General features: G+C 40.8%; 1 protein-coding gene across 8 annotated transcripts in view; it reads left to right on the top strand.

Annotated features, from left to right (window-relative positions):
* UNKL (unk like zinc finger) overlaps window positions 1-24,951 on the top strand; it is a 132,367-nt gene that overhangs the window by 60,058 nt on the left and 47,358 nt on the right. For 6 of the 8 annotated variants that reach the window (XM_030577747.1, XM_030577748.1, XM_030577752.1 and 3 more), the window contains exons 9-10: window positions 16,645-16,833; window positions 20,555-20,617. In XM_030577747.1, the coding sequence (XP_030433607.1) occupies window positions 16,645-16,833; window positions 20,555-20,617 (252 nt within the window). Of the gene's footprint in view, window positions 1-16,644; window positions 16,834-20,554; window positions 20,618-22,256; window positions 22,785-24,951 lie in introns of those variants that run through there. The other 2 variants (XM_030577753.1, XM_030577749.1) reach the window with 2 other exon arrangements.

Consider the following 24,951-nt stretch of genomic DNA (forward strand, 5'->3'; position numbering starts at 1 on the left):
CACCTGAAAGAGCAATGCATTTGCATCATGTAGGTATAAATAACCATGTACAAGGATGAGAAAGAAGCAACATACTTCCCTTTTTACATCAAGTGTCCTAAATCTGAATCTTGCTTGTGGAGTATGTTTTAGGCCAGGGGTCAGCAACCTTTCAGAAGTGGTGTGCAGAGTCTTCATTTATTCACTCTAATTTAAGGTTTCGCGTGCCAGTAATACATTTTAACGTTTTTAGAAGGTCTCTTTCTATAAGTCTATAATATATAACTAAACTATTGTTGTATGTAAAGTAAATAAGGCTTTAAAAATGTTTAAGAAGCTTCATTTAAAATTAAATTAAAATGCAGAGTGCCCCGGACAGGTGGCCAGGACCAGGGCAGTGAGAGTACCACTGAAAATCAGCTCGCGTGCCACCTTCGGCACGTGTGCCATAAGTTGCCTACCCATTTTAGGCTCTTCTTAATTCTTTAATGCCAAAGTAGCATTTTCTATTCCAGTGTTCACTGTTGGTAATGAGGCCTCAGGTAAAGTGAACTTCCAACTACAGTTCTTAAGGCACAAGTAGTTTTTCATGTTAATAAAAATTAAATTTTACAGTTCTGTACCCTCATCTCTTTTCTCCCTCCCCCCAAAAAGAAAAAAGTGTACAGTGTAAAAAAAAAAAAAAATCCCACTGAAGTCTGAGGAATTTTAAACACACAAGACAGAAAATTCAAGAAGTTCAAGACTTTCATAGTATTTATAATTCTGAATTATTTGAAAGTTGAACATGGGGGATGGGTGCCAGGAGTAGCCCTTGTTTTTTAATCCAGGCACTGTTTCCCTCTCTGGCCATGGGCAAGTAATTCAGTCTGGTTGCCTTTGTTTCCCTATGTATAAAATTTGAGTAATACTGACCTACCATGCAGGGTTTTTTGAGGATTAATTAGCATTTGTAAAGTACTTGGAAGAAGAAATGGGCCATGGAGCATGTTTTCTGAATTAGTGATAAATACAACGAGGCGCTCAACAAATAACTAAACATTTTGTTACAACATAAGGGGCATATTCTCCCCTTTTTCCTCTGTGCAAGCATTTTACTGACATCCATGGGTGTTCCACTCTGCACTCTGGGGAGTATAATCATGACTGTACTCTGGCCAACAGACTAAAATTAAACAAAATTCAGCCCTCTCCTCTGAGTTTGATGCCACTGGCCTAATGAGTAATCAAAAATAATGTGTTTGTGCAATGTGGATGAGTTAAGGTTGCTATGAGAACTACTGCTACTTAAATTTTTTTACCCTGATGTTTAAATTTTCACCCCTGTTGCATTTCAATGTGTTCTTTTTCATTTGACTTCCTAGATTTTTTTTTTTTTAAATAAAGAAAAATATGAGAGAGCAGAAAAACAAAAGAATCGCACTGGTGCATGGTTCTTTAGGAGACATTACCTGTCCTAGGGCACAGCCTTGGAATCTGCTCCTCAGCCATGTCTTGAAAAATTTCCCATATGCTTGGGCTCTGCACTTCAGAATGCTTTCCTGCCACCACACCAGGGAAGATTTTAAGAATTGTTGGGGTTACAGATGAACATGTAGGAAAAAGGCAGCAGGTCTTGGTGGTTTTTGTCTTGAACTTTTCCCTTTACATTTAATATGGCAGGAACACAGTACCCCTATAGGTTCTGTCATCCTTCCAATCCCCATCCCAGATGCAACTGTCTGGAGGCTGGAATTCACTGTGGATTGTGAATCCCAGAGCAAGGGAAACTTCATTGAGTGAGCAGTTTTCAAATATGAATAACTTTGGTCAGTCTTAGCTCAAGTTTATGCAGCCTTAAAGGTGATGTGCCCCAAACAACCACGTAAATCAGCTGTCTTGTGGAAGACTGAACCTGAGAATGGTGGAGGTGTTCAGATCTGTTTTTTAGCTCTCATTTGGAGCTCTTGGTCATGGAGAGCATTGTCTTTGGTCTTTCCTGTCCAATATGTCTTTCCAGCTGTGACTCAGTTGTGGAAGAACACTCCTGACTTCTCACTAGAGCAATGACATTGGCAAGTAATGTCTAAGTTCTGGCAGCCATATGTAGTAGTCAGAAACTCTGCTCTACTTGATTTTTTTATAGTACTGGGGAACTGTTGGCCAGTTGTCAGAGTGATGCTGTATGGCCAGTTTAAAACTTAAAACATGTTGAAATTTAGCAAAGAACTGCTGCTCTAAGAACAAGCCTCAGGCCAAGTTTGAACTTTAAAAAATTAGCTGCTTTAGTTATTTTAGCTCAAGTAATATATCAAGATAATGGGGGGCAGGATTGTATTTTTATTCTGGCTCAGATAACTCAAAACCAGATTGACTTTCATACAGTTTTCCACCTTTTGAGCATGAAAAGTTTTAGCCCCTAAAGGAAACTTTCTCAGAAAGTGATGAGTGAACTCAGGGTTAAAACAGATTTTGTTTTGCAATTATCTTTTATTATTAGGTATTTATGAAAATTAAAGGTTGCATTTTTAAAATTTATATTTGTTTGCAGTAGTGCCCACTACATGCAAGGCTCTTTCCAACCACTTTAAAGGGTCCTTGGTCTGAGGAGCTCATAATCTAAGGATAAACAAATAGATAAAATTAAGAGGAATAACAGGCAATTAATATACAGTCAGCTTGATTCACTATAGATGGTACACAGAGTCTTTAATACAAAGCAGCAATAATTATTGGTAAATTTTAGGCAATATAATTTAGTGACTAAGAAAATAAAAAATAGTTAAAGTATAAACAGGTTTAATAATTCAGCAAAATCAGTTTTTACTGAAATATTCCCAACTTTTGTGGCATTTAAAAAATAGATATTAAAACCCAGGTAGATATCAGCATTGTTTGAAAAATCACATTTTTGCCTCTCTTGTCCTTTATTTTAAGCAAGATATAAAGAAGTCATGATGATGAATGCACAAAATAAAAATACAAAATTACAGAATAAAAGGCCATGAATCCAAGTTTCTTGAGGTTGAAGATTAATTCTGGAAAACAGTGCCGTGTGCTTGACTCTGCTTGAAAGCCAACCATTTCAGCATTACCTGAAAATGTGATTGGCCTTTTCTGTTACATCACAGGAAGAAGAAATCCTCGGAGCAAAATTTGTCAAATATGTAACATCTAACAATGGAATATACAGTTGATTATTGTAAACCACATCATGAAAATCTCCCTGATCTCAGCCAATTTGCCCTCCAAATGTTGGTATTGCCGCCAGATCCTGTTCTTGTAGTATGTGGCTTCTCCAAATTTTACCTATAAAGTGATATTGTCTGAATATGATAAACTCAGTGAAGTAAAGCCTTTCTAAACAAAGAATCCCATAAAGAATATTAGACATCAACTAACTCATAGTACCCATGAAAATTTAATACATGGGTTTTAAATCAGTTTTTTATCACATATATTGCTTTCTTTTAAAGTTCACCACCAAAACAAATACTGAAAAATTCCCAGATATTTTTTAAAGAATAAACTTGCAAAGCTGTCTTCATATACTGTGCAGCATTGTTTATAGGCTTATCGTTCCCAGTATATTTCAGACAGAAGATAGGTTAGTTAATATCTTTTATTGGACTAAATGGGTCTAGGCCAGAGTTCATAAATGAACTGTTAATGCACATCAGCAGGGTACACATGAATGGTTAGTCCGTGGCAGGCTAGTGCAGGGTAAATTCAAACCCTAGCTTGCCGCAAACTAATGTTTCTGTAGACAAGGCCTTTACCATCTTTTATATTGGTAAAATTTTTTTGTATCCCATCTGTAAAACCAGGTTCCCTTAATAGGATGTAAAGATGATGAAAGAGAGATTCAAATGAATAAATAATTTTTAGATGTTGCTAAAATTCTTTTTCTGTATGTGGTTTTAAGATGCACCATAATCTATCAGTGCTAGGGGCAAGTCTATTACACCATCAGTAAAAGAATCAATTCCTTTGCAGTGGTATAAAGTACCTGTTTCTAACTCTTAGGGTCAGGGTCATCTGCCATTAAAGGTGTTACTAGTCCAGGCATGAATTACTGTCCTAGTCCTTGGGCTAATTTAATTTTGTTTTTTGCTTTTGTTTTTTTAATATGGAGGAAAGGAAGTTGAAAGGTCGTATTATTTCTGAGTTAAAGGCATTTGTTTGAAGCTGCTCAGAAGTTTGAAATATTAAGTCACAACAAAGTTAGTTGAGTTCATCTGAGGCAGCCAGCGATGCATTATCAATGTAGTTTATCACACAGAGACTACTGCCACCACATGGGTAGCAAATTTAGTTACATGTAACTTATTGTATTTGATTCTTTTGAACCACAACTTATGAATTAAGGTTTTGTGTAAAAAATAAGTATTACAAATCCAATGGCATTTCTCATAAGAATAGAGGTTGATGCCAGGTTTAGTTAAAATTTCTCCCTTTGCTCTAACTCTCACCCCCTCTGGAAGTATTGTTTGGTAGGCATCCACCTAACTGTTGTGGGCCCACCCCAGAAGTTGCTTTATGCCCGTGGTGAAGTGATTTTTTGTGTGTATATAGGTGTGGATTGTGACTTTAGGAGCAGTCCTGAGCAAGATGTGGTAGGCAGACTGTACCAACCCAAGAGTTAGCCTCAGGAGGCATTGTGGATCAGAGAAACAGCACTATGTCACAATACATGTCCTGGTTTCTCCTTGCTTTGAGGACAGGGGGTATGATAGGGAATTAATAATTATTTGTTGGTATATGACACCCTCATACTGGCTCAACTGCCCTATCTAGTGAGTTTGCGGATGGTGGGCTCACCGACAGCAAATCCTGGTGCCAGGGCCATCCCTAGGAGTGTGTGGGGCATGGGGCGGAAGTGATGAATGTGTCATTTCTGGGACTGACCATGCTGGCCAATCGCGCCAGCCGGTGGGCCCCCCAAAGGACAGTGCCTGGAGCAATCAGGTGCGCTTGGGAGCCCCGCGACCCACCCCTGGCCCTTTTAAATCATCCAGACCCCTTGGCAATTGCCCCCTTTGGTGGGCCTGATGGATGGAGGTGAGGGGTAGCTGCGGATCCACCATTTCCACTTACTCACCACTCTCCTGTTCTGTTGTGAGGGAGGACAGGGAAGAAGATAAGCCAACACACAATTCATGCTTATTCCTACGTGCCTAGATACTTGTCTGGAAAACCTCTGCAGGTGCAGTTTTTGTACCTATGTACATTCTGCTGCTGGAATACTGTGTCCTGTTCTGGTGTCCACAGTTAAAGAAGGATATTGATAAATTGGAGACAGTTCAGAAGAGAGTCATGAGAATTAGTAACATTTTTTGAAAAACATGAATTACAGTGAAAGACTCCAAGAGCTAAATCTATTTCATTTATCAAAGAAAAGATTATGGGGTAATTTGATTAGTTTGTAAGTATCTACATGGGGAACAGAAATTTGATAATGGGCCTTTCAGACTTCCAGACAAAGATATGACAAGATCCAGTAGCTGAAAATTAAAGCTAGACAAATTCAGGCTAGAAATAAGGCATACATTTTTAACATGAGGGTAATTAATTATTGGAAGATTTAACAAGAGTGTGGTAGAATATCACTTGAATTTTTTAAAATCAAGATGGGATTTTTTTTCTAGGAAATATGCTCTAGTTTAATCACAGCTATTGGACTTAAAGCACAAATTAATTCAGAGAAGTTCTGTGGCATGTATTATGTAGGAGGTCAGCCTAGATGACCACAAAGGTCCATTCTGGCCTTAAAATCTATTAATGTATTTAGTGCAAGTCACAGTCAAGGCCAGTAGCTGTAAAGTGCTTCGGAATAATAGGAGATGTAAAGAACCATTTAAATTGAAAACAAATTAGGCAAATATTTATATTTTATTCTGCAACATATGAGATGTATTTAAAATAGAACCATAAAATGAAAACTTCCTTAGGTAAAATTTCTTCAAGGAAGAAATTAGGCTGGCATATTCATGAGCCAACCTAGCTTGAGTAAACGGCTTGTAAGACAGAGCACCAGTAACACTAATGTAAATATTTTTATTCCAAAACTAGAAGAACATGTTTAGAAAGATTAAAACTTGGTAAATTTTGACTTAGAAAGAGAACTGTATTAAATATTTAATCAGTCACTTACTGGACTTAGTCTAGTTCAGGGTTTCTCAAACTTCATTACACCGTGACCTTCTTCTGACAACAAAAATTACTACACGACCATGGGAAGGGGGATTGAAGATGGCAGTGGGGCCAAAGCTGAAGCATGAGCCCCATTGCCCACTGGCAAAGCCAAAATCTGAGCCCCGCTGTCCAGAAGGGGGTCCAAAGCTGAAGCTTGAGAGCTGAAGCTTGAGTGCTTCAGCCCTGGGCAGCGGGGCTCGTACTTTGGCTTCAGCCCCGGGCTCCAGCAAGTCTTAACGCCAGCTCTGTGACCCCATTAAAATGGGGCCATGACCCACTTTCGGGTCCTGACCCCACAGTTTGAGAATCACTGGTATTGTTAAAATTATTTTTTACCTGTTAGCTGGGACAATGGAGCAGGAGTTCTGGAAAATTCTTACTTTGATTTTTGCAGGCTTATATTGTGGACCTTCAAGCATTCATAGGTTAACAAAACTGCACAATACACAAATAACCCATCTAATGTTTTATTTGAGTATCTTCAAAGGATAAAACAATTGCTTTGCTACTAGCATCTGTCTCAAAAAGGTGTGCAATGAGAGTAGCAAGGAAAATGTATTGATTTAGGAGGGGGTTTGTTTCTCCAAAATTGCAGACAAATTTCACAGAATCATAGACTTTAAGGTCAGAAGGGACCATTATGATCGTCTAGTCTGACCTCCTGCAAAATGCAGGCCACAGAATCTCACCCACCCACTCCTGTAACAAACCCCTAATCTATTTAAATACAGGTCTATGATGTTGGTGCTATTATTTCTAGTTTAGTTCACTATTCCCTCATTCTTTAAGTAGAAATCCAGCTGTAAGTAAAAAAATAGAAAAGGCTGGTTTTTATTTTACTTTATTTTATTTTTTAACCAGGAAACTACACCTTGCCTGTCCATGTTTTCTTCTACTGTCACTTTATAATTCACGACAATAAAACTTGTACAAAAAATCCTCAAAATATCTAATCTGTGTGTGTGTGTGTGTGTGTGTGTGTGTAGAAGATACTATAAACATATCAACAAATTAATTTTCATAATCATTGATTTTTGTTGTAGATTTTAGAGCATATGGAAAATTTGCTATGTTTACTTTAAATATGACAAAATGTCATGCTAGAGGGGTTTATGGATCTTCACATGCACCTAAGATCCCTGCTCCAAAGATGGTATAATCTGAACTATATTGTGATGCAGAATAATTGTCAATTAGCAAATAAGAAATTTCTGAGGAAAAACAAGATGTTGGTTGATAGCAAGCTAGGAACTATTTCCCTTGTTTGTTAGGTTGTGTGTAGGGAGAGGGGACAAATAAGTATGTCCTAAGACGTCTAGTCCTTTTACCAGAGCAGTGAACTTGGGGCATGGGTTGGAGTAGGCTAGCTCAGCAGAAGAAATGATGAAGCCACTAGAGGCTAGCTGTGTCACGCTGGTGTTAGAGGGAAGGGAGAAGAAAGCCCAACTGTTGCTCTTTCTACAGCAAATATGAAAACATGCTGGGAAAGTAAAGAAGCCTTGGGCCCTTTAAAATACAGACTCTCCTCTCTCTCTCAGAGCTGTTGAAAGAAAGGCAGCACAGGGGAAGGATTTGATTATGTGCGTGAGAAATACACACCCTCATATTGTGCTGGTCAGGTCACTGAACAAACACAAATTGAAGGAAATGGCCTATCCCAGAGAACTTGCAACCTAAAAGACAAAATGTTATAAGTGGGTGAAATATTTTTGTTTTTCCTATCAATTGGCTTATTACAATTTTTCATCTGCCTGACCATTATAGCTATTATCAGATGGTGGTTTTCTGTAAACATTTTGGCAGAGGTTAGCTTAAGGAAAGGAACTAAAGGAAGCAAAGGCTGATGGCTTTGCAGATTTTGATGGGAAGTTTTCTCCAGGCAAATGGACAGCCTGGGAGAAAGCACATAGGGGTTTGTGGGAAAATCAGATCAGAAGATCATCAAGATTGGTGGTGCAAAGGTGCATGTCAGCATTATGTTAGGATGGTTATGCAGGGTAGAACTAAATTGTGAAAGGCTTTGAAGAGAAGGACAGGAAGGAAGCTTGTGATATAGAAAGGGGAGCTAATGGATGGGCTTTGAGCAGGGGGTTGGACTAGATGACGTTCTGAAGTCTCTTCCAACCTTAATATTCTGTGATTCTATGACTTGAATGGTCATGTAGTCCATGTAATGACCAAAATGATGATTTTCAGAAGTAGCATACTGAATGGATTTAGAGAGGTGAGGTTCCAAGTGCCAAAGCCAGAGAAGAGGAAATTACAGTAAACAGAATGTGAGATGATCTTGGATGAAATGTTGGCAGTGAGAGCAGAGAGGAAATGTTTGTTCTTGAAGATGTTGTGAAAGGAGAAGTGGCAAGATTTAGACACTGCCTGTATTTGTGGAGCAAAAGAGAGGAGCGGAGATCAGGGGTTTGGATCATTAGCAAGGTGAGGGTGCTGTCCGCTGTGATTGAGAAAGAGGATAAGAATGGAGGACTTGAGGTGAAATATCAAGAGCTTAGTTTTGACCATTTTGACATTCAGGTGGGGATTGTGTTAGGGAGCTTATTCCTTCACCCTCTCACTTCCCTGGTCCTTCTCGCATGAACAGAGAGCAACAATACCCGAAGTCCAGAGGTGCAGACAATTCGCTGTTTTTTGGGGTGAATTTCCAGCAAGCATGATTCCAGTTTCCTTCCTTAGTGTCCCCCTTCCCAGCTCTGACACCACAGAGCCTTGCCTGTGTTCCTGTTCCTGTTCCCATCCCCTGTTCCTATTTTCCCCTTTAACAAGACATGATTTTAATTCCCCTATCCCCAGTCCCTGCTCCCATTTCCCTCCCCCTCCTGACTGACTGCAGACTATATAGTAAAACCTGCATTTTGCTTAGCTATTCCTTAACCAATCATTTTAGTGAAATTTAACTAACCAATCCTAACATATTGTAATATGGTTATTTAACCAATTATACCCCACCACCTTAATTGGTTTATGCCTAACAAAATTAATTATACAGTAGACAGAAACAATTACAGAACCAGATAGAGACCATGCAAATAAACATACAAAACAATACAGAAGTGAGGATTTCACAACTACATCTATACAGACATAAGGGTTTTTCAGCTGTGTCTATTGATAAGTGAGTTCTTGCCAGACAGGATGCTATTAAACTAAGTTTCCTTTTACATCTTCTAGGCTCTACCCTTCCTCTGGAAGTGATAGGAATATCAGGACAGGATTGTATTCCTAATAGCCCAATAGCACCTTATTTCAATGTGACTAGTTTGGAATGTGAGGATGTGACCATCACTTCCCAGTTTATGGCTGTCTAACTACATCTTAGTTGACGGCCTTAGCCTGTCACAGTAAAAGAAGGCCATTACAGAGACAGTGATTTTTGATTCTTTCTTTTATACCTCTATAACTAGCTAAGTGATAAGAATACACCTAAATTCTTAAAGTATAGGCCTTTGCAGACAGTCCTGAATATCTATATCCTAACAGACTGGACAAAGATGTCTGAAAGACATGCTGACATAGTGGCTTGAACGAAGGGAGGCAGGTCCCAAGTAGAGAGGCAAAAATGTGAGTCATCAGTACAAAGACAGTACTTGAAGCTGTGTTTGCAGACAATGTCACACAGGTATAGGGAGGAGAAACAGAGAAATCTGTTGCATTTCTGGTTTTATTCCATCATTGTTGAGTTTGGTAGAAGTTTCCTGACTTTCTGCTGTAGTCATACCAGATAGATAACATAGAGCTACTTCTACATACATGGTAGGAAAGAAGACAGGAGACTAGAAAACAAACAGAAGAAAATGCTGCCCATAGTAGTGGTGTTTGGTAAGAAGCAGATTTAGGTTTTTGTTCTTGATTTTACTGATCCTTTAAAAATATTCTATAATTATATACTATTTATGTAACTATGGATAGGTGTGAGAGCACATAGTATAATATTAAGCAGGTAGTGTGAGAACAGTGGTGGGTGAAGAATAAACCAAATGAGTAACTTTGGAGGAGAGCATGTAATAAGTGAGAGACTGTTGTAGGTGCAAGGGATACTTTTAAATAGGATTTAGTGTTATGTTTGGGAGAAAGAAATACAAGATAATTCAGAAGTGAGATGAACCAAGTTAAATGTCAGGTGTAAAAGGGAGAACAAAAGGCAAGGAGTGCAGAGATAGGAGTGGAATTGTATGAAGTCCTGCAGGAAAAAAACCTATAATTTTACTCATGTAACTGATTATGCAAGACTGTTCAAATGCTAATTCATTCTAAGAACATTATAGTATCACACTAACAGTGCAGCAACTGTTCTGGAGGTGTTAGTTCTCTTCTAAACTCCTATTTTCAGTCATTTGAAACTGTGTCCAAAAAAATCTATTTGGGGGTGAGACTTCTTTTGGTTATGGATTATTTTATGTGGAAAGTTTGAAGAAAATGTATTACTTTGTTTTATGAGTTACTAGAATATGACAAGATGTCCTGTAGACATCATGAATTTTATGCTTTTTGGTGCACAAATACATACGCTTAAAAAATCTTGTGATTTAAATCTTCAGACTTGACTTTGTGTATGGTGGAATGACAGTTGTGTGCTTTGATCCTGTTTGAAGGAATTTTGATTTTGCAATTACAAACTTTTGAACATTTTTCAGATCCGTTGGCCATGGGCAGCACACCTTTTTACTTTGTGATTTAAAATGAAGTCCTCCCCAGAAAAGTGACTTTTCGTTAAAGAAAAAAGCCTCTAAGGGTGTTCTGTTTATTTCAGTTATGCTTCATATCTATTTTGCTCAGTTTACAAGTAAAAAAGATGGATTTTCTCACTTCCTATTCTCCCACTTAGTCTAGATTTGAAACTCATGTGGATTTCTTTCCGGCTCATGTATCATTATTAATAATAGAGATTCTGAATTCTGCTTCCACTTTATGACTGTGTACCCTTCTTTTTGGATGCACAGGTATAATTATGGGCAGTTTTTGTACCTACAATGAGAAGTTAATTAACAATTCTCCTGATGATACACAGGAGAGAAAAGAATCCATCTCCCGCTCCTCTTCATGTTGACTGCAGAACCTGCAGGAGTAAAAAATAGAAAACATTAAAATCATCAGGTATAGTGCTCACTACAACCAGGGAGCACATCAGTTCAGTAAAAAGATGGGATTTTTAAGTGGTCACTTTTCAAAGCAGAGCCATACTCCAAAGTATCATCCTCTGAATATTTATAGGTGTAGGTGTGTGTGCCACCATTCATAGGAGAGGAAACATTATGATGATCTAATCTGATCTGTGTAATATGGGCCATAGAATTTCATCCAGTAATTCCCACATTAATCCCTTAACTTCTAGTTGAACTACAGCATATCGTTTATAAAGAACTCCAGTCTTGATTTAAAGAATTCAAGTTATGCAGAATCCATGACACGCTAGGTAAATTGGTCAATGCTTAATTAACCTCAGTTAAAAATGAGTGTTTTATTGGCAACCTGAATTTGTCTAGCTTCAGCTTCTAGCCATTGTCTCGTTATACCTTTTGCTTGATAAAACATCCCTCTATCAGAATTTCCCCCTCTGTATATAGGTACTCGTAGATTATAATTAAGGCTGTGTTAGTCACAAGTATTTTTAATAGAAGTCATGGACAGGACACAGGCAGTAAACCAAAGTTCACGGCTCGTGACCTGTCCATGACTTTTACTATATACCCCTGACTAAAACCTGGGGGGAGAGGGGCGGCCTGGGGGGCACCACGGGTGCTCGGAAGGGGGGGTGCGCATGGGTGCTGGGTGGGGGCAGGCAGGGGCAGGTTCCCTACCTGGCTCCTGGGAAGTAGCAACCTTCAGCTCCTAGCTCCATGTGCTGTCTCCACTCTGCCCCAAGCCCTGGTTCTGCAGCTCCCATTGGCTGGGAACTGTGGCCAGTAGGTGCTGCGGGGGCAGTGCCTGCGAGCAGAGGCAGCAGTTGGAGCTAGGAGCTGAGGGAGAGGAGTTCCTGTCGCCCTTCTGGGGAGCCCCCCCCAGGTAAGCACTGCCCTGCACCCCAATCCCCAGCCCTGAGCCCCCCCCCACAACCAAACTCTTGCCACGGGAGGGCCCGAGACTGTCCCAGCAGCAGCGTGTGCGACTGGCCCAGGGGCTGCCTGAGCTGCTCAGGAGGCTCCCGGGCCAGCCACGCGGACCTCTGCAAAAGTCACGGAAAGTCACAGAATCAGTGACTTCTGTGATCTCTGTGGCAAGCACAGAGCCTTAATTATAATCAAGTTACTCTCAGTTGTTTTTACAATCTTTTAAGGTTGGACTGAATGCCGTACCACACATTTATAAACTACAGAACTACTTGAGAACAGCTCACTTCTTGTCCTGAGACAGTCATCCTTAATTTTTCCAATTTCTCACTGTTACACAAAAATGTTAACATGTTAAAGCTCAAGGATGTAACAAATGTAAATAATACTGTCTTTGTACAAGGGCAGTCTCAGTAAAGAAACTTTTTGGAGTTACAAGAAGTGGCATCTGAAGGAATAAGGGTTGGATGCTGTAACATTAACATCATGGCCAGATCATGACATCCTTACTCATTGATTTCAATAGGAATTCTGCCTGAATAAATCTTGAATAAGGATTTCATGATTTTGCCTGTGGTGATTGATGATGATGGTGGTGGTTGTTCAAAGTTTACATAGCACCATACATTCACATGGAGCTTTACAAAGAAGTTAAAAACAAACCCCCCCCCCACCTTGGGACTAATGAGGCCAGACTCCTCTTGTAGCTCTATGGCTCCTTAGTTCCCCCTTAGGCACATGGGCATTAGAGATATCATAGAGTGAGTTGCCAGAGCTTCCTTTGCTGGTGTGTGCTCTGACATTTCAGTGAAAAGGTGGGTTCACAGCTGGGAAGGGGCAGCAAAAAAATTATTGCAGTCGCAAAGCTACATTAGGTTTTGAGCAGATTAATTACAAGGCTGAGGTGTGTTCATCCTTACCCCCTATTCTTATTCTGTGCATGGATTCCTAGATCCTGTGGAGATTCTCTGCAGGGTCAGAGGTGGGTGGGGGAACAGGGCAGCGCCAGATATAGCATTCTCCCACCTTCTCTGACACAGAAAGGTGAAGGTCTGTACGTGGAGTCTTTCCATGTTTTTTACATCGTTTCATCCCTTGGTATCACTTCCATCTTCACTTGTGTTCGCAGCTCCCTCTCAGGTTAGTACTTGCAGTAGATTTCATTAACATGCTCTTTATTCGCCATCTTTCTGGTCCTTACTTAAGATGTCTAATAAGGCTGGTGCTTATGGCAGTTCTCCCAATCATGCCTAGTACATTACTGCTCCTTAGCTTGTGATATATCATTGTTTATTTTTACTATTTGTTTGCAATTCTTCAGCCATTTTTCAGTCCACATAAAAGCTTTTTATCCCTCAATTTTAATTAATTTTTCAAATAAGATACTCTTTCAAAAGCTACATCTACCATTTTTCTTTTTCTCCACTAGCTTTTGTAAATCTATCCCACAAAAAGCTGTCATGTATGTTTGGCATGATTTGTTGTTTATAAGGGAGTACACACAAGAATAGTTATTAAATAGTACATAAAACAAATGCATCTTTCATGTCTGAATAACTTTACCATAATCACTTTCATGTCTATTGCATAGACTTTATTAAATATTTATCTTAATCTTTTAAAAATATTAAAAAGGAGAAGAGCATTTCCCTGCTCCAGTGTGTAGTCTGTTTTACCTAAACCAGGGGTCTTAAAGTCCCCGCACGCAGGCCATATGCGACAGGAGACCCTCCCAACTGTGCGCCTGAGAGAAGAGACGCAGTCAGACACACTGCCAGCACTCTCAACTACAGGTGCCGCCTCCCGCAGCTTCCATTGGCTGGAGGAGAGGGACTGACATATCATCACTAGTTGCTGGGCAGAGTCAGCCATGGAGGCAGCATCATTAGTTGCTGGGCAGAATCAGCCATAGAAGCAGCAACACTTTTTTCCCATGATGAATACAAATCAAAAATACCGAACACAACTGTCTGATGCACACCTTGCTGCAGTCCAGAAGGTTTCAACTGCTCAGTCACTGAGGCCAAACATTAACGTACTGACAGGACTGAAACATTGCCAAGTGGCTGGCCAACACTAAAAACTCTCTGAGAGGTGAAGAATTGTGTAAAGTTGTATGACAGTTTTATTATTTCTAAGAATTTTGAAATAAAAAATACAGTATAAATGATTTCTTTTCTGAACACCATCTTCAGTGACATTATTGGCTCACTGGGAGGATTTGAGGTCTGGTACTGGCCGTAAGGCAAATTGAGTTTGTGACCCCTGACCTAAACCATCATGCTAATTTGTTAGTGCATGTGTATAAAAAGTAATGTCCATTGGCCAAAATAAAATAGAATTGGATTCATGCTATGTTTTTGCCTTTACTTTGTTATAAAAGTAATGTTGTTGACAAAATAGTCAGTCATTTTCTTGAGAGTCCAGGTGTTTTGGTAAGATTAAAAATATAGCATTGCTACAATTATGGTTGAGGGTACACTTTTATGTGAAGCCCTTGTTTTAAGGAGTTTTTAACTTTCTAGAAAAACTACCATTAGGAATGAAATGTCTTGTACTTCTTCCTATGCTAATAGTAAAATTTTTGTGACAGTTTATTTAAATTTCATGAGGTTGTTTTCCAAGTTTCCTGAATGTTGAAAATAGCCATTCATTAATTTGACAAATTACATATCCTTTTTTTCCAGTGAGCTACTTCAAGCAATGTCATTTTAAGAATTCAGACTTGGCATATGTCTTAGTAAACATTCCTTGTTGAGGATGTGACGCTTGTGGTTTTTTGTTTTTTTTAAAGTAGATGGGAAAATAGTTGTAAAGGAGTAGACATCTATATATTGCAAGAGGATAATGTCCTTTTTTTTTTGTAAACAAGTATGCACTGAGTGCAATTATCCCTCTGAGAGTGTTTCTATACTTATTGAAATAACAACATAGGACCAAATTCAACCCTAGTGTAAGCAAACACAATTCTGTTGAAGTCAGTGGAGTCTTGGAAGGATTGAGTTTGCTCCTACTATATGAGTTTTGAATTACTGTTTGAAGAAATACAGTTAGGGTTATGACAGTAGTTATAACATTGACTTCAATGGGAGTTGTATGTGCATATGACAGGGCTGAAATTGGTTCATAGTCTCACCTGTTCATTTGCCAGATAGAGAAATGTCTGGGCTGAATTTTTCACCAAAAAAGGCAGAATTGTAGGGCCAGATCTTCAGACAGATCATTGATTTTAATTGAGTCTTTGATTTTCACCAGTGGAGGCTTTGGTCTATATCGGGGGTGGACAGCCTAGGCCCGCAGGCTACTTCCGGCCTGTCAGACCTTTTAATATGGCCCTCGAGCTCCCGCTGGGGAGCAGGGTCGGGAGCTTGCCCCGCTCCACCCACCCGGTGCTCCCCAGCTCCTGACTCACAACTCATTGATGAGCACCATCTTCCTGCACTCAGAGCCATACTGTGCAGGTGCGACCAGCACCGCTTACCCAGACTTCATCCCGCTGTTTCTGGGATTGGAACCCTGCTCCTACATGGCAGTGTGCCTTATCCCTGAAGTGCCAGCCTTCTCGCACCAGCCTCCACCCAAACTAACCAATGATCAAGGCCAGCTGCATCACAGGATACCACCCTCTAGACTTTCGAAACTGCCCAGGGACCTCACTTGTCCCAGCTAGGGGGCGTGGTACAGCTGTCTTGGTGTCACTGGCGGCAGGGCCTCTAGGAGTCCCTGGTACCGTCCCTGTAGAGCACCCCCCCGCGACACACCCCATGAGTCCCTCTCCTCCCACTTCAGTAACATCCCTTATAGAGTCCCTCCCCCGCTTGGGTAACATCCCGTATAGAGCCCCCCTCTGAATTGTTAATTTCACGAGCATTCATGGCCCACCATACTATTTCCATACCCAGATGTGGCCCTCAGACCAAAATGTTTGCCCACCCCTGGTCTGTATGAATGTAAGAACTGCCATATTGGGTCAGACTTGGGGGTAGTACACAGAATAGGACAATTCTGGAGAGTTCCAATCCTATCTTCACCTCTAGCTTCTGGCAGTCAGAGGTTTAGCGTTACCCCAAGCATGGGATTACATTCTTGACCATCTTGGTTGATAGCTATTGATGATGAATCTAGCCTCCATGAACTTGTCTAGTTCTTTATTCACCTCAGTTATACTTTGGTCATTGCACTATTCTGTGGCAATGAGTTCCACAGGTTAATTGTGCATTGTGTGAATGTTTGCCTTTGGAACCATTACTGTGAATTTTCCAACTTTGAAAAATAATGTTGCTTTAATATAGGTTTTGCCATTTAAACATGCATATGCATATGTGTATGTATTTGTATTAGTAGGTGTATGGAGTAGAGTAGAGCATATTGGACAAATGGAGTGGAGTAGAGTAGAGCATATTGGACAGATCCTATTTTCTCTCTCCTACAGATTTCCTGTGCCTCAAGTCCAACAGTAATGTCAAGCTCTGGTAGCTGTAGCTCATTATCGCCTATTGGACCCCTTTGTAGGCAAAGATCATTAGCAAATGGTGCTTTGTGTTCCGAGTGTAGCCCATCAGGTGTGTCTTCACCAAATTCTAGCTACCCAAAAGCACCAGGTTTTGAACGAGAGGATCAGGTATGTAAATACTAGAAGTACAAATAAAATCTTGAGATAAATGAAATTAGAGCCTACAGAAAACCTTTCTTTTATATCCCTCAACTCTCTTAAATGCATTTTGATTTCTTAACACCCCCTTCCTCCTCCCTCCCCCAGCACTTTGAGATGGCATTTTTGCTAATACATGCTTTAGATTTTAGCAGCTTGTTGTGTAAAAGTGTTAAAATGTTTACAGAGCACAATTCCAAATGTAAGAGCGGAAAATTTTTCCAACTCCATTTTGTCTTTAAAACAGACCTAAATATATTTTTCAAATATATTCAGTTTAAGTTGGTTTTGGTTTTTTAATTTATTCTAGATTTTAGAATTTTTGGAATTTTTTGGAGTTTTTCCATTTACGAAGTCCTCAGTTTGGTTAAAAAGTTAACAAGCAAATGTATTAGATGAAATTAAAGCACATGTTTTAGGTAGATGTTTATTATGAATTAAATGTAGTATCGGCAAAGAGTTCTGTGGCACCTTATAGATTAACAACCGTGTTGGACCATGAGCTTTCGTGGGTGAATACCGACATCGTCGGATGCAATGTAGTATCTGATTTATTACACCATTAAATTAGTGCACAAGTTGCCTTGTAGGCTTTAAAACAATCAGTTTGTGTTTTTTACTTAATTGAGAACTTCCTATCAAGGACTTATTTTTGCTACAAAATATTACTCATTAGAGGGTTGATCCTACTCCTGTTAAAATCAATGGAAAGACACCCATTGACTTCAGTAAAAATTAGATCTGCTGTACTATAAATAGTCATAGTGTTCAAAGTAGGGTGACCAAATGAGAGGAAGAAAATATCGGGACACATGGTGAGGGGGAGGGAAAAAAAAGCAGAGTGCTGCCGGCGGAACGAAATATCGGGACAAATTGTGTCTCGACCAGTCTTTGGGGGACAAACATCTAAATATCGGGATGGTCCCGATTTTATTGGGATGTCTCATCACCCTAGTTCAAGGCCAGAAGGGATCACCAGATCATCCAGTCTGACCTCCACCAATACCATCCAGCACCCAGATGCTAAACCCAACAATCAAAATTATATCAAACTATTATACCCCTCAGGAGACTAAATTATTATGTGCCACAGGAGGGAATAGGAGTGACTGAGGTGCAGCAGTGCTCGAGGTTCCCACAATGGTAGGGAAAAGATTGAGATATACCCAGATAATCCTAGCAAGTGATCTGTACCCACACGCTGCAGAGAAAGGTGAAAAACCCCCATGGTCACTGCCACTTCAACATGAGGAGAAATTTTTTCCCAACCCCACATATAGTGATCAGTTAGACCCTGAGATGAGAGCAAGAACCAGCCAAGCACCTGGGAGAGAGAATGTTTGGTGTTGCCTCAGGGCCCCAGCCCTCCCTATCTGATGTCCCCGTCTTCAACCATAGCCATCCCTGATGCTTCAGCTGAAGGGGTTTGTTTTTTTTTAAATGTGAGGGGAAGAAGGGAAGCAGAAATCCTTTCCTGACTCTGCCAGGTGGTTGGCTGAAACCCTGAACCATGAGCTTTTTAGGAACATAAGACGTAAAGTGGAAATGAGCCCCAGTGCTGTTGAGTACTGCCCCCTACCAACACATTCTACCATCAAAGTACATATTGTTACTCAGTGCACAACCTTGATGTAAATGTCCAGCAGACCAACTTATTTATAATGAATAAAGTTTTATTTAGCAAAAAGATGCTTTGATTCTTACATGAAGCATTGTCAGGAATGGAATAGGTTAACAGTGGAAAAACTCATAAGAAAGGAAATGTCATTGTTGACAGAAGGTTATCTAGCTGTATAGCTGTCATTTATCAAATACACATAAGAAACCTACTCTCCAGCAACCAAACCCACTTGATTATTTGTTAAGCTTGTTCAGATATGTGATGTCTACCAGGGGTTTCTGCATAGTCTTTGTTACTTTGAAAAAACAAACAGGGTTAGCATTCCTTTTCCTTTCCCTCACCACCTCTTGACGTTCAGCCCTAGATCAGCTCTGTCATTCACCAAAAAAGCCACTTGCTCAACTTCGTGTTTACTAAACAATGCTGCATCAGTTCTGTTGATTTCTGAGTTTCCTCTGATCATCTCCTGCATCAGCCCTCTATCTCTATCCTCCATTCCTCTGCTTGGCCATTCTGTCACTTTCAATACATTAGAATTTACAGAATGGGGGACTCAGTCCTGGGAAGCGGTGACTCTGAAAAAGATATGGGGATATTGATGGATAATCAGCTGAATATGAGCTCTAAATATGACACTGTGGCCAAAGGAGCTAATGCAATCCTGGGATGCATAAACAGGGGAATCTCGAATAGGAATAGGGAGGTTATTTTACTTCTGTGTTTGATACTGGTGAGACCGCTGCTGGAATACAGTGTCCCATTCTGGTGCTCACAATTCAAGAAGGATGCTGTAAATTAGAGAAGATTCAGAGAAAGAGCCATGAGAATGATAAAGCATTATAAAACATATTTTACAGTAATAGACTCAAACAGTTCAATCTATTTAGTTTAACAAAGAGAAGATTAAGGGGCGACTTGGTTACAGTCTGTAAATATCTACCTAGGGTGCAAATATTTAACAATAGTCTCTTCAATCTAGCAGTGAAAGATATAACACAATTTAATGACTGGAAGTTGAAGCTATATAAATTCAGACAGGAAGTAAGGTATACATTGTTAAATCTGAGAGTAATTAAACACTGGAACAGTTACCAAGGGTGGTTGTGGATTCTCCATCACTGACCATTTTTAATTCAGTATTGGATGTTTTTCTAAAAGTGATGCTCTAGGAATTATTTTTGGGGAAATTATAGCCTGTGTTACACAGGAGGTCATACTAGATGACCACAGTGGTTCCTTCTGTCCTTGGAATCTACAACTTGGCCCTTCTTGTTCAATTTCTCCCCACTCTTCCACTGACTTGAATCCTTTTGCTTCTCTCCCCCACAACAGAGTCTATCCCTCTAGCCTCAGCCTGCCAAAGTCTCCAATTTCTTAATACCTGCTGCTGGCCTGCTTAACTCCTCTGGAAAAAGCCCATGATAACATGGACTTCTGTGTGGCTATGGAATTTCTTTGATGTTGTTTTTGCTTCCCACAAAGACAACTTAACTTGCAAAATCAGCTTTGTTTGTTACACTTTGCTTAAATTGTGATAGTGATATTAATATGTTCTTTATGACAATGTTAGTAAGATTGTGATGGCACAATTAAATAGGCTGCAGCCAAAATGTTTTCAGCTCACAAAGCTGTTGTTTTGTTATATTGGTTTCCTTAACCAAACACAGATCGATAAACACATAAGAAAAAGGCGAGAGAAGGAGAGGTAGTCATCTGTGGATGGGGGAATGGCAGAGTGTTATTGAATCAGGCCAGAGCTGATACCCATTCTTAGCCAGGCAGGAACTCTCTTGTCCATTGGTATTCAGTCAAGTTGGAGGCCAGAAAGCTGGCGATAGAATCAGTTTGAAAGATAAAATTTCACATGTTCTCTCCCAGTGTTAGGAACAGCTAAGGCAGGGACCATATCCAAGACAGCTAGTGCTTAACTCTCTATAGGATTGAAATGGCAGAGTTGTGATCAGATTGTTCCAGATAGTAGGATATAGCTGCTGCCAGCCCTGCACTAAGTATTTATAGTAACATCCACTCATTAAGCTGACATTTGACCAAGGTTTTTCTTTTTTCCAGATGAAACAGAAAAGCCTGCCAGCCGACAATTATCAGAAAATAAGTGAACAAGACAATAAGCAGGTATGGTCAGTGAAAGAGTATTATATGTGTGTCCTTTTTTGTTACTTACCTACCTAGCACCAAAGATGTGTCTGGTATTAGTACAGTCTAAAAAGAGTACAATAGATGCAGGACACTGTGGGGAGTGTTGGAGGAGGGGGAGGAAAACTGAGCCAATGTGATCAAGAATATGTGTCTGGAAGGCTACACAGGTTTGGGTTTGGTTGTTTGTCTTTTAAACTGGTGGGACTGTGTAATTTTATGAGACTTCTTGAGGAAGTGGGATTTGAGAGGGGGAGACATGGAATGAATGAGAAGTTTGGGGTGAACACAGAAGGCGTTGTGGACTCCAGAGGAGAGAAGGACAGATAAGTAGGGAGAGGCAACTAGGTTATTGAAGACCTTGAAGATAGTAAGGAGAAAAACCATTATTTGTTTTGGGATATGATCTAGAGCCAGTGAAGGGATTTTTAGAGGGTTATGTGGTCATTGCTTGTGTGAGATAGAGGATTTTCATGAGATAGAGTTTTGGATGAATTGAAGTTTGGAATGGATCAGTAGTCTTGGCAAAAAGACAGGATCTGGGCAAGAGCCTTGGTGATAAAGGAGAGGAGTGGGCGGATTTTGGAGTTATTGTGGAGCTAAAACCAGCTGGAATTAGAGGTAGCACTGCCTCTATATGAGAGTTGAATATTTAGCCAGCTTTCACACCTGTGGAACTAGAAGGCTGATGGAATCTTCGATAGTCATGGAGATAGGAGAGTGTCGAGGAAGGATTCAGAAAGGAAGAGGAGGTGGTTACTTCTGAACAATCTGAATTTCTGCTAGCAGTGGGGGCATCCAGGTGGAGATGTGAGACCATATCAAGGGGAGAGCTCAGATGGAAAAATTGATAAGGGTCCTAAGAACAGAAAAAAATGACAAAGATCTGGAGAACAGCAGCTGAGAGAAGGAGAGGCCACTTAAACAGACACTTAAGGAGGGGTCATGAAGTGGTAGAAGAATCAGAAAGTCTAAAGCCAAGACAGGAGAAGGGAGTCATTAGTTATATCAATAGCCATGTAAAGGTCGAGAAGGATGAGAATGGAAAAGAAGCTTTGAGGACTGCACCTGGTGACCTTGGCAAAAGTGTTTAAATAAGGGGGAGAGGGAGCCACATTGTATGGGATCAAGACAAGAGAGTGGACAGATCCTTAAGCTTTAAGAGAAGACAATGCACTTGAGATTGGAGAGAAAGGGAAGGCGATGAGGTTGGTAGTTGGAGAGGCACGTGGGGTCAAAGCTGGAAGCTGGAGGGAACAATGTTTGCTTAAACGTAGTTGGGGGATTAGGGAGTAGATAAGGAAACAGGATGGGATGGCAACAAGAAAGAAGTTTGAGCTGGAAACTAGAAGAGGATAACACTTCAAACTCAGACAGAGAAACTCTGGAAACTAAGGCAAGACCATTCTAGTTTTCTCTACGCACTAATGTGTGAGACTGTAGGCAGCAAGCGGGTGGGGGGAATGTGAGGAAGGGGCTGTGAGGAAAGGGAGAAGTGCCTATGATTGTAAGAGTGAGGACTTCACAACGGAGGAAGAAGTAAATTTTCTTGGCAAGAAATATAGCTGTGCCGATTGACGAGAGGAACAAACCTGCATTGTCTCTGGATTTTCTCCAGAGATATCCAGCAGTGTGGTAGTGGAGAAACCAGGTTGGAAGAGTGAGCTAAGGCTGCAGGTCAGAAAGGGGGCCAGAAGAGTCAATTGTGGATGAAAGTATACAGTTGTTGGTGGAGATCCTGGATTCAGCTGAGAAGAATGTTTGAAATATCCTTGTGTGTGTGAGAGGTGGCTTTCAAGTGTGTTTTATAGTCACATTTTCTACACATCTATAATTAGAATACTTGGCAGTTAGGTTAACTCTGATCATGGCTCAGTTACAGTATTCCTCATGAGGCATCTTCACAGGGTTGGCACTAATTTTAATATTTTATCTTGATTGATGTTTGCAATGTACAGTAGCTATAAGCACAATTATACAATATGTGATACAGCATGACCAGAGGGCAACAGATAAGTGATCGATGGGAGGTATATAAGCTTCAGGATGATCAGAGCCTTATTCCCTGTGGACTAAGGAGACGTTACTGTAGGTTAATTAGATCACCTGCAGCCAATTAAAGCCTGCTTGAAAGCTAATAAAACCCCCTGCTTCAGTCAGACAAGAGAGAAGAAGGAGAGCTGGCTGTAGTTTGGAAGCATAGTGGTGTTGACCAGAGAATCAGAGTACGAGGGGAAGGGAGACCCTGCCCAAGCATGGCAGAGGGGCTTCGCCGGTACAGAAGACAGAGAGAAACTCTGCCCCAGAGGTAAGAAGCCTGTGAAGCTGAAGGGACTGGGACTGGAGTAGGGGGTGGACCTAGGTCCATTTTCTGCTCCCCTTCTCTCCCACTCCAGGGCACTAGTAGAGCCCACGAATAGGAGTAGGGGTGACACCCTAGCCCACTGTACCAAGGGAAAACACAGGACCCACCACAATAGTTTTGACCATTTGCCGCAAATATATAGAAATAGCTATACTTAGCTCATTCTTAACATTCTTTCCTGTAAATTTTTTAAAAATTACTTAACCTCCTTATAAATGCAACAGAATGTATGAAATACTATTGCATAAATAAAAAACTGCTGCAAATAAAAAAAAATTATCTCATGCTCTGAGTCTCTTGGATTTTACTTTTTGATCTGTTTTTCTCTTCTGTTCAGGTATTTCCTAGGGTTGGGGAATTGAAGTTATGGTTAGGGTTAGCCTTGTAGAGGGAGAGGAAAACAAGGAAATGCACAACTGCAGATGTGTGTCTGAAGGGGACAGTGAGCTTCCCATCTGTTTTTGTCAGAGAAGACGATGAGGAGAGAAATGAGGAGTCACCCAGTCATGTATGTGTGTGTCTTGGCGTGGTGGATGAAGAGGATGAGCAGCAATGTGCATGTGTATTTGTTACTTCTGGGGGAATTCTACCCCATTGCCCCCACAGATTTCTTTGCTTCCCCGCAGAAAAATGACTTTCTGATGGGGAAACAAAGGGTAACTGCAAGAGCAGTCAGACAGCTGCAGCAGCGCGGGAGCCAGCAACCAGAGATGTAAACAGGGGAGTTTGAGTGGCAGTTCTGTTGGAGGAGTTTGCGGGGAAAACTAAGAGAGGCAGCTAGAGGAATAGATAGGCTAGTGAGTGGAGTGTGTGGTGGTCTGGCAGTGTTTTGGTGCTTGTTGGGGATTTGTGTTGCTGCGGGTGATGGTGGTTTGGTTTGGTTTGTGTTTCCTGGACTAACAGGTTTTAGGTGGGAAGGCTATGACAGATACAGAGGCAGCGGTGGAAGACACAATGAAGATGACTGGATGTGGAAGCTACGGCATGTACATGATCCTGGAGGGGGTTCCTGAAAAGAGTTGTGTCTTCATGAAGTGCCGCCTGATGGAGCTGATGGAAGAAAAGATCCAAGGATTGGAGATGCAGGTGGAAACTCTGGTTGAGTTTAGAAGGGGATTTGAGCAGATGATGGAGCAAAGACATGTCTGAAGGGAAAAGCTCAGACTTGCAAATGGAAACAGGACCAAAGAACTCTCGGGGGAGACTGCTGGATGAGGAAAGTGGACAGTGGAAGCATGTGACTAAGAGAACCAGGCAGAGGAAAAGATGGGCTAGTGAAGGAGAAATAGAGCTCAGGAACAGGTTTGCGGAGTTTGAAAATGAAGAAAGGGCACAGTAGGTTGTCACTGAAGGTGAGAGGGCAAGGAAGAAGAGAAGAGCAGAGCAGCTAGTCTTATAGGAAGAGTCAAGGGAGATAACACCAAATATGAGCCCCAGGAGGATACAGGATGGATTACAGAGAATTGCAAGGGACAATAGGAATCAAGAGGACTTGCAGCCAGAGGGAACAGGGGATAGACTGGAGAATCGCACCATCACCAGGAAAAGGCAGGTCTACATGACTGGGGACTCCTTACTGAGAAGAATAGACAGGCCTGTAACCAGAACTGATCCGGAGAACAGAAGGGTGTGCTATCTAACGGGTGCTAAGATACGGGATGTAGACCTCAGGCTGAAGAGGATCCTAACTGGAGCAGGAAAGAATCCACTGATTGTCCTTCATGAGGGAACAAATGATACGGCTAGATTCTCCCTGGAATGTATCAAGGGAGACTGTGCCAGGCTGGGGAAGACGCTTAAGGAAATTAAGGCTCAGGTGATCTTCAGTGGGATTCTGCCTGTTCCTAGAGAAGGGCAACAAAGGTATGACAAGATTATGGCGATCAACAGATGGCTCAGGCAGTGGTGCTATAAGGAGTGCTTTGGGATGTATGGCCACTGGGAAGCA

This window comes from Gopherus evgoodei, chromosome 10 (assembly GCF_007399415.2).
Source record: "Gopherus evgoodei ecotype Sinaloan lineage chromosome 10, rGopEvg1_v1.p, whole genome shotgun sequence".
In the NCBI taxonomy this organism is placed as follows: domain Eukaryota; kingdom Metazoa; phylum Chordata; order Testudines; family Testudinidae; genus Gopherus; species Gopherus evgoodei.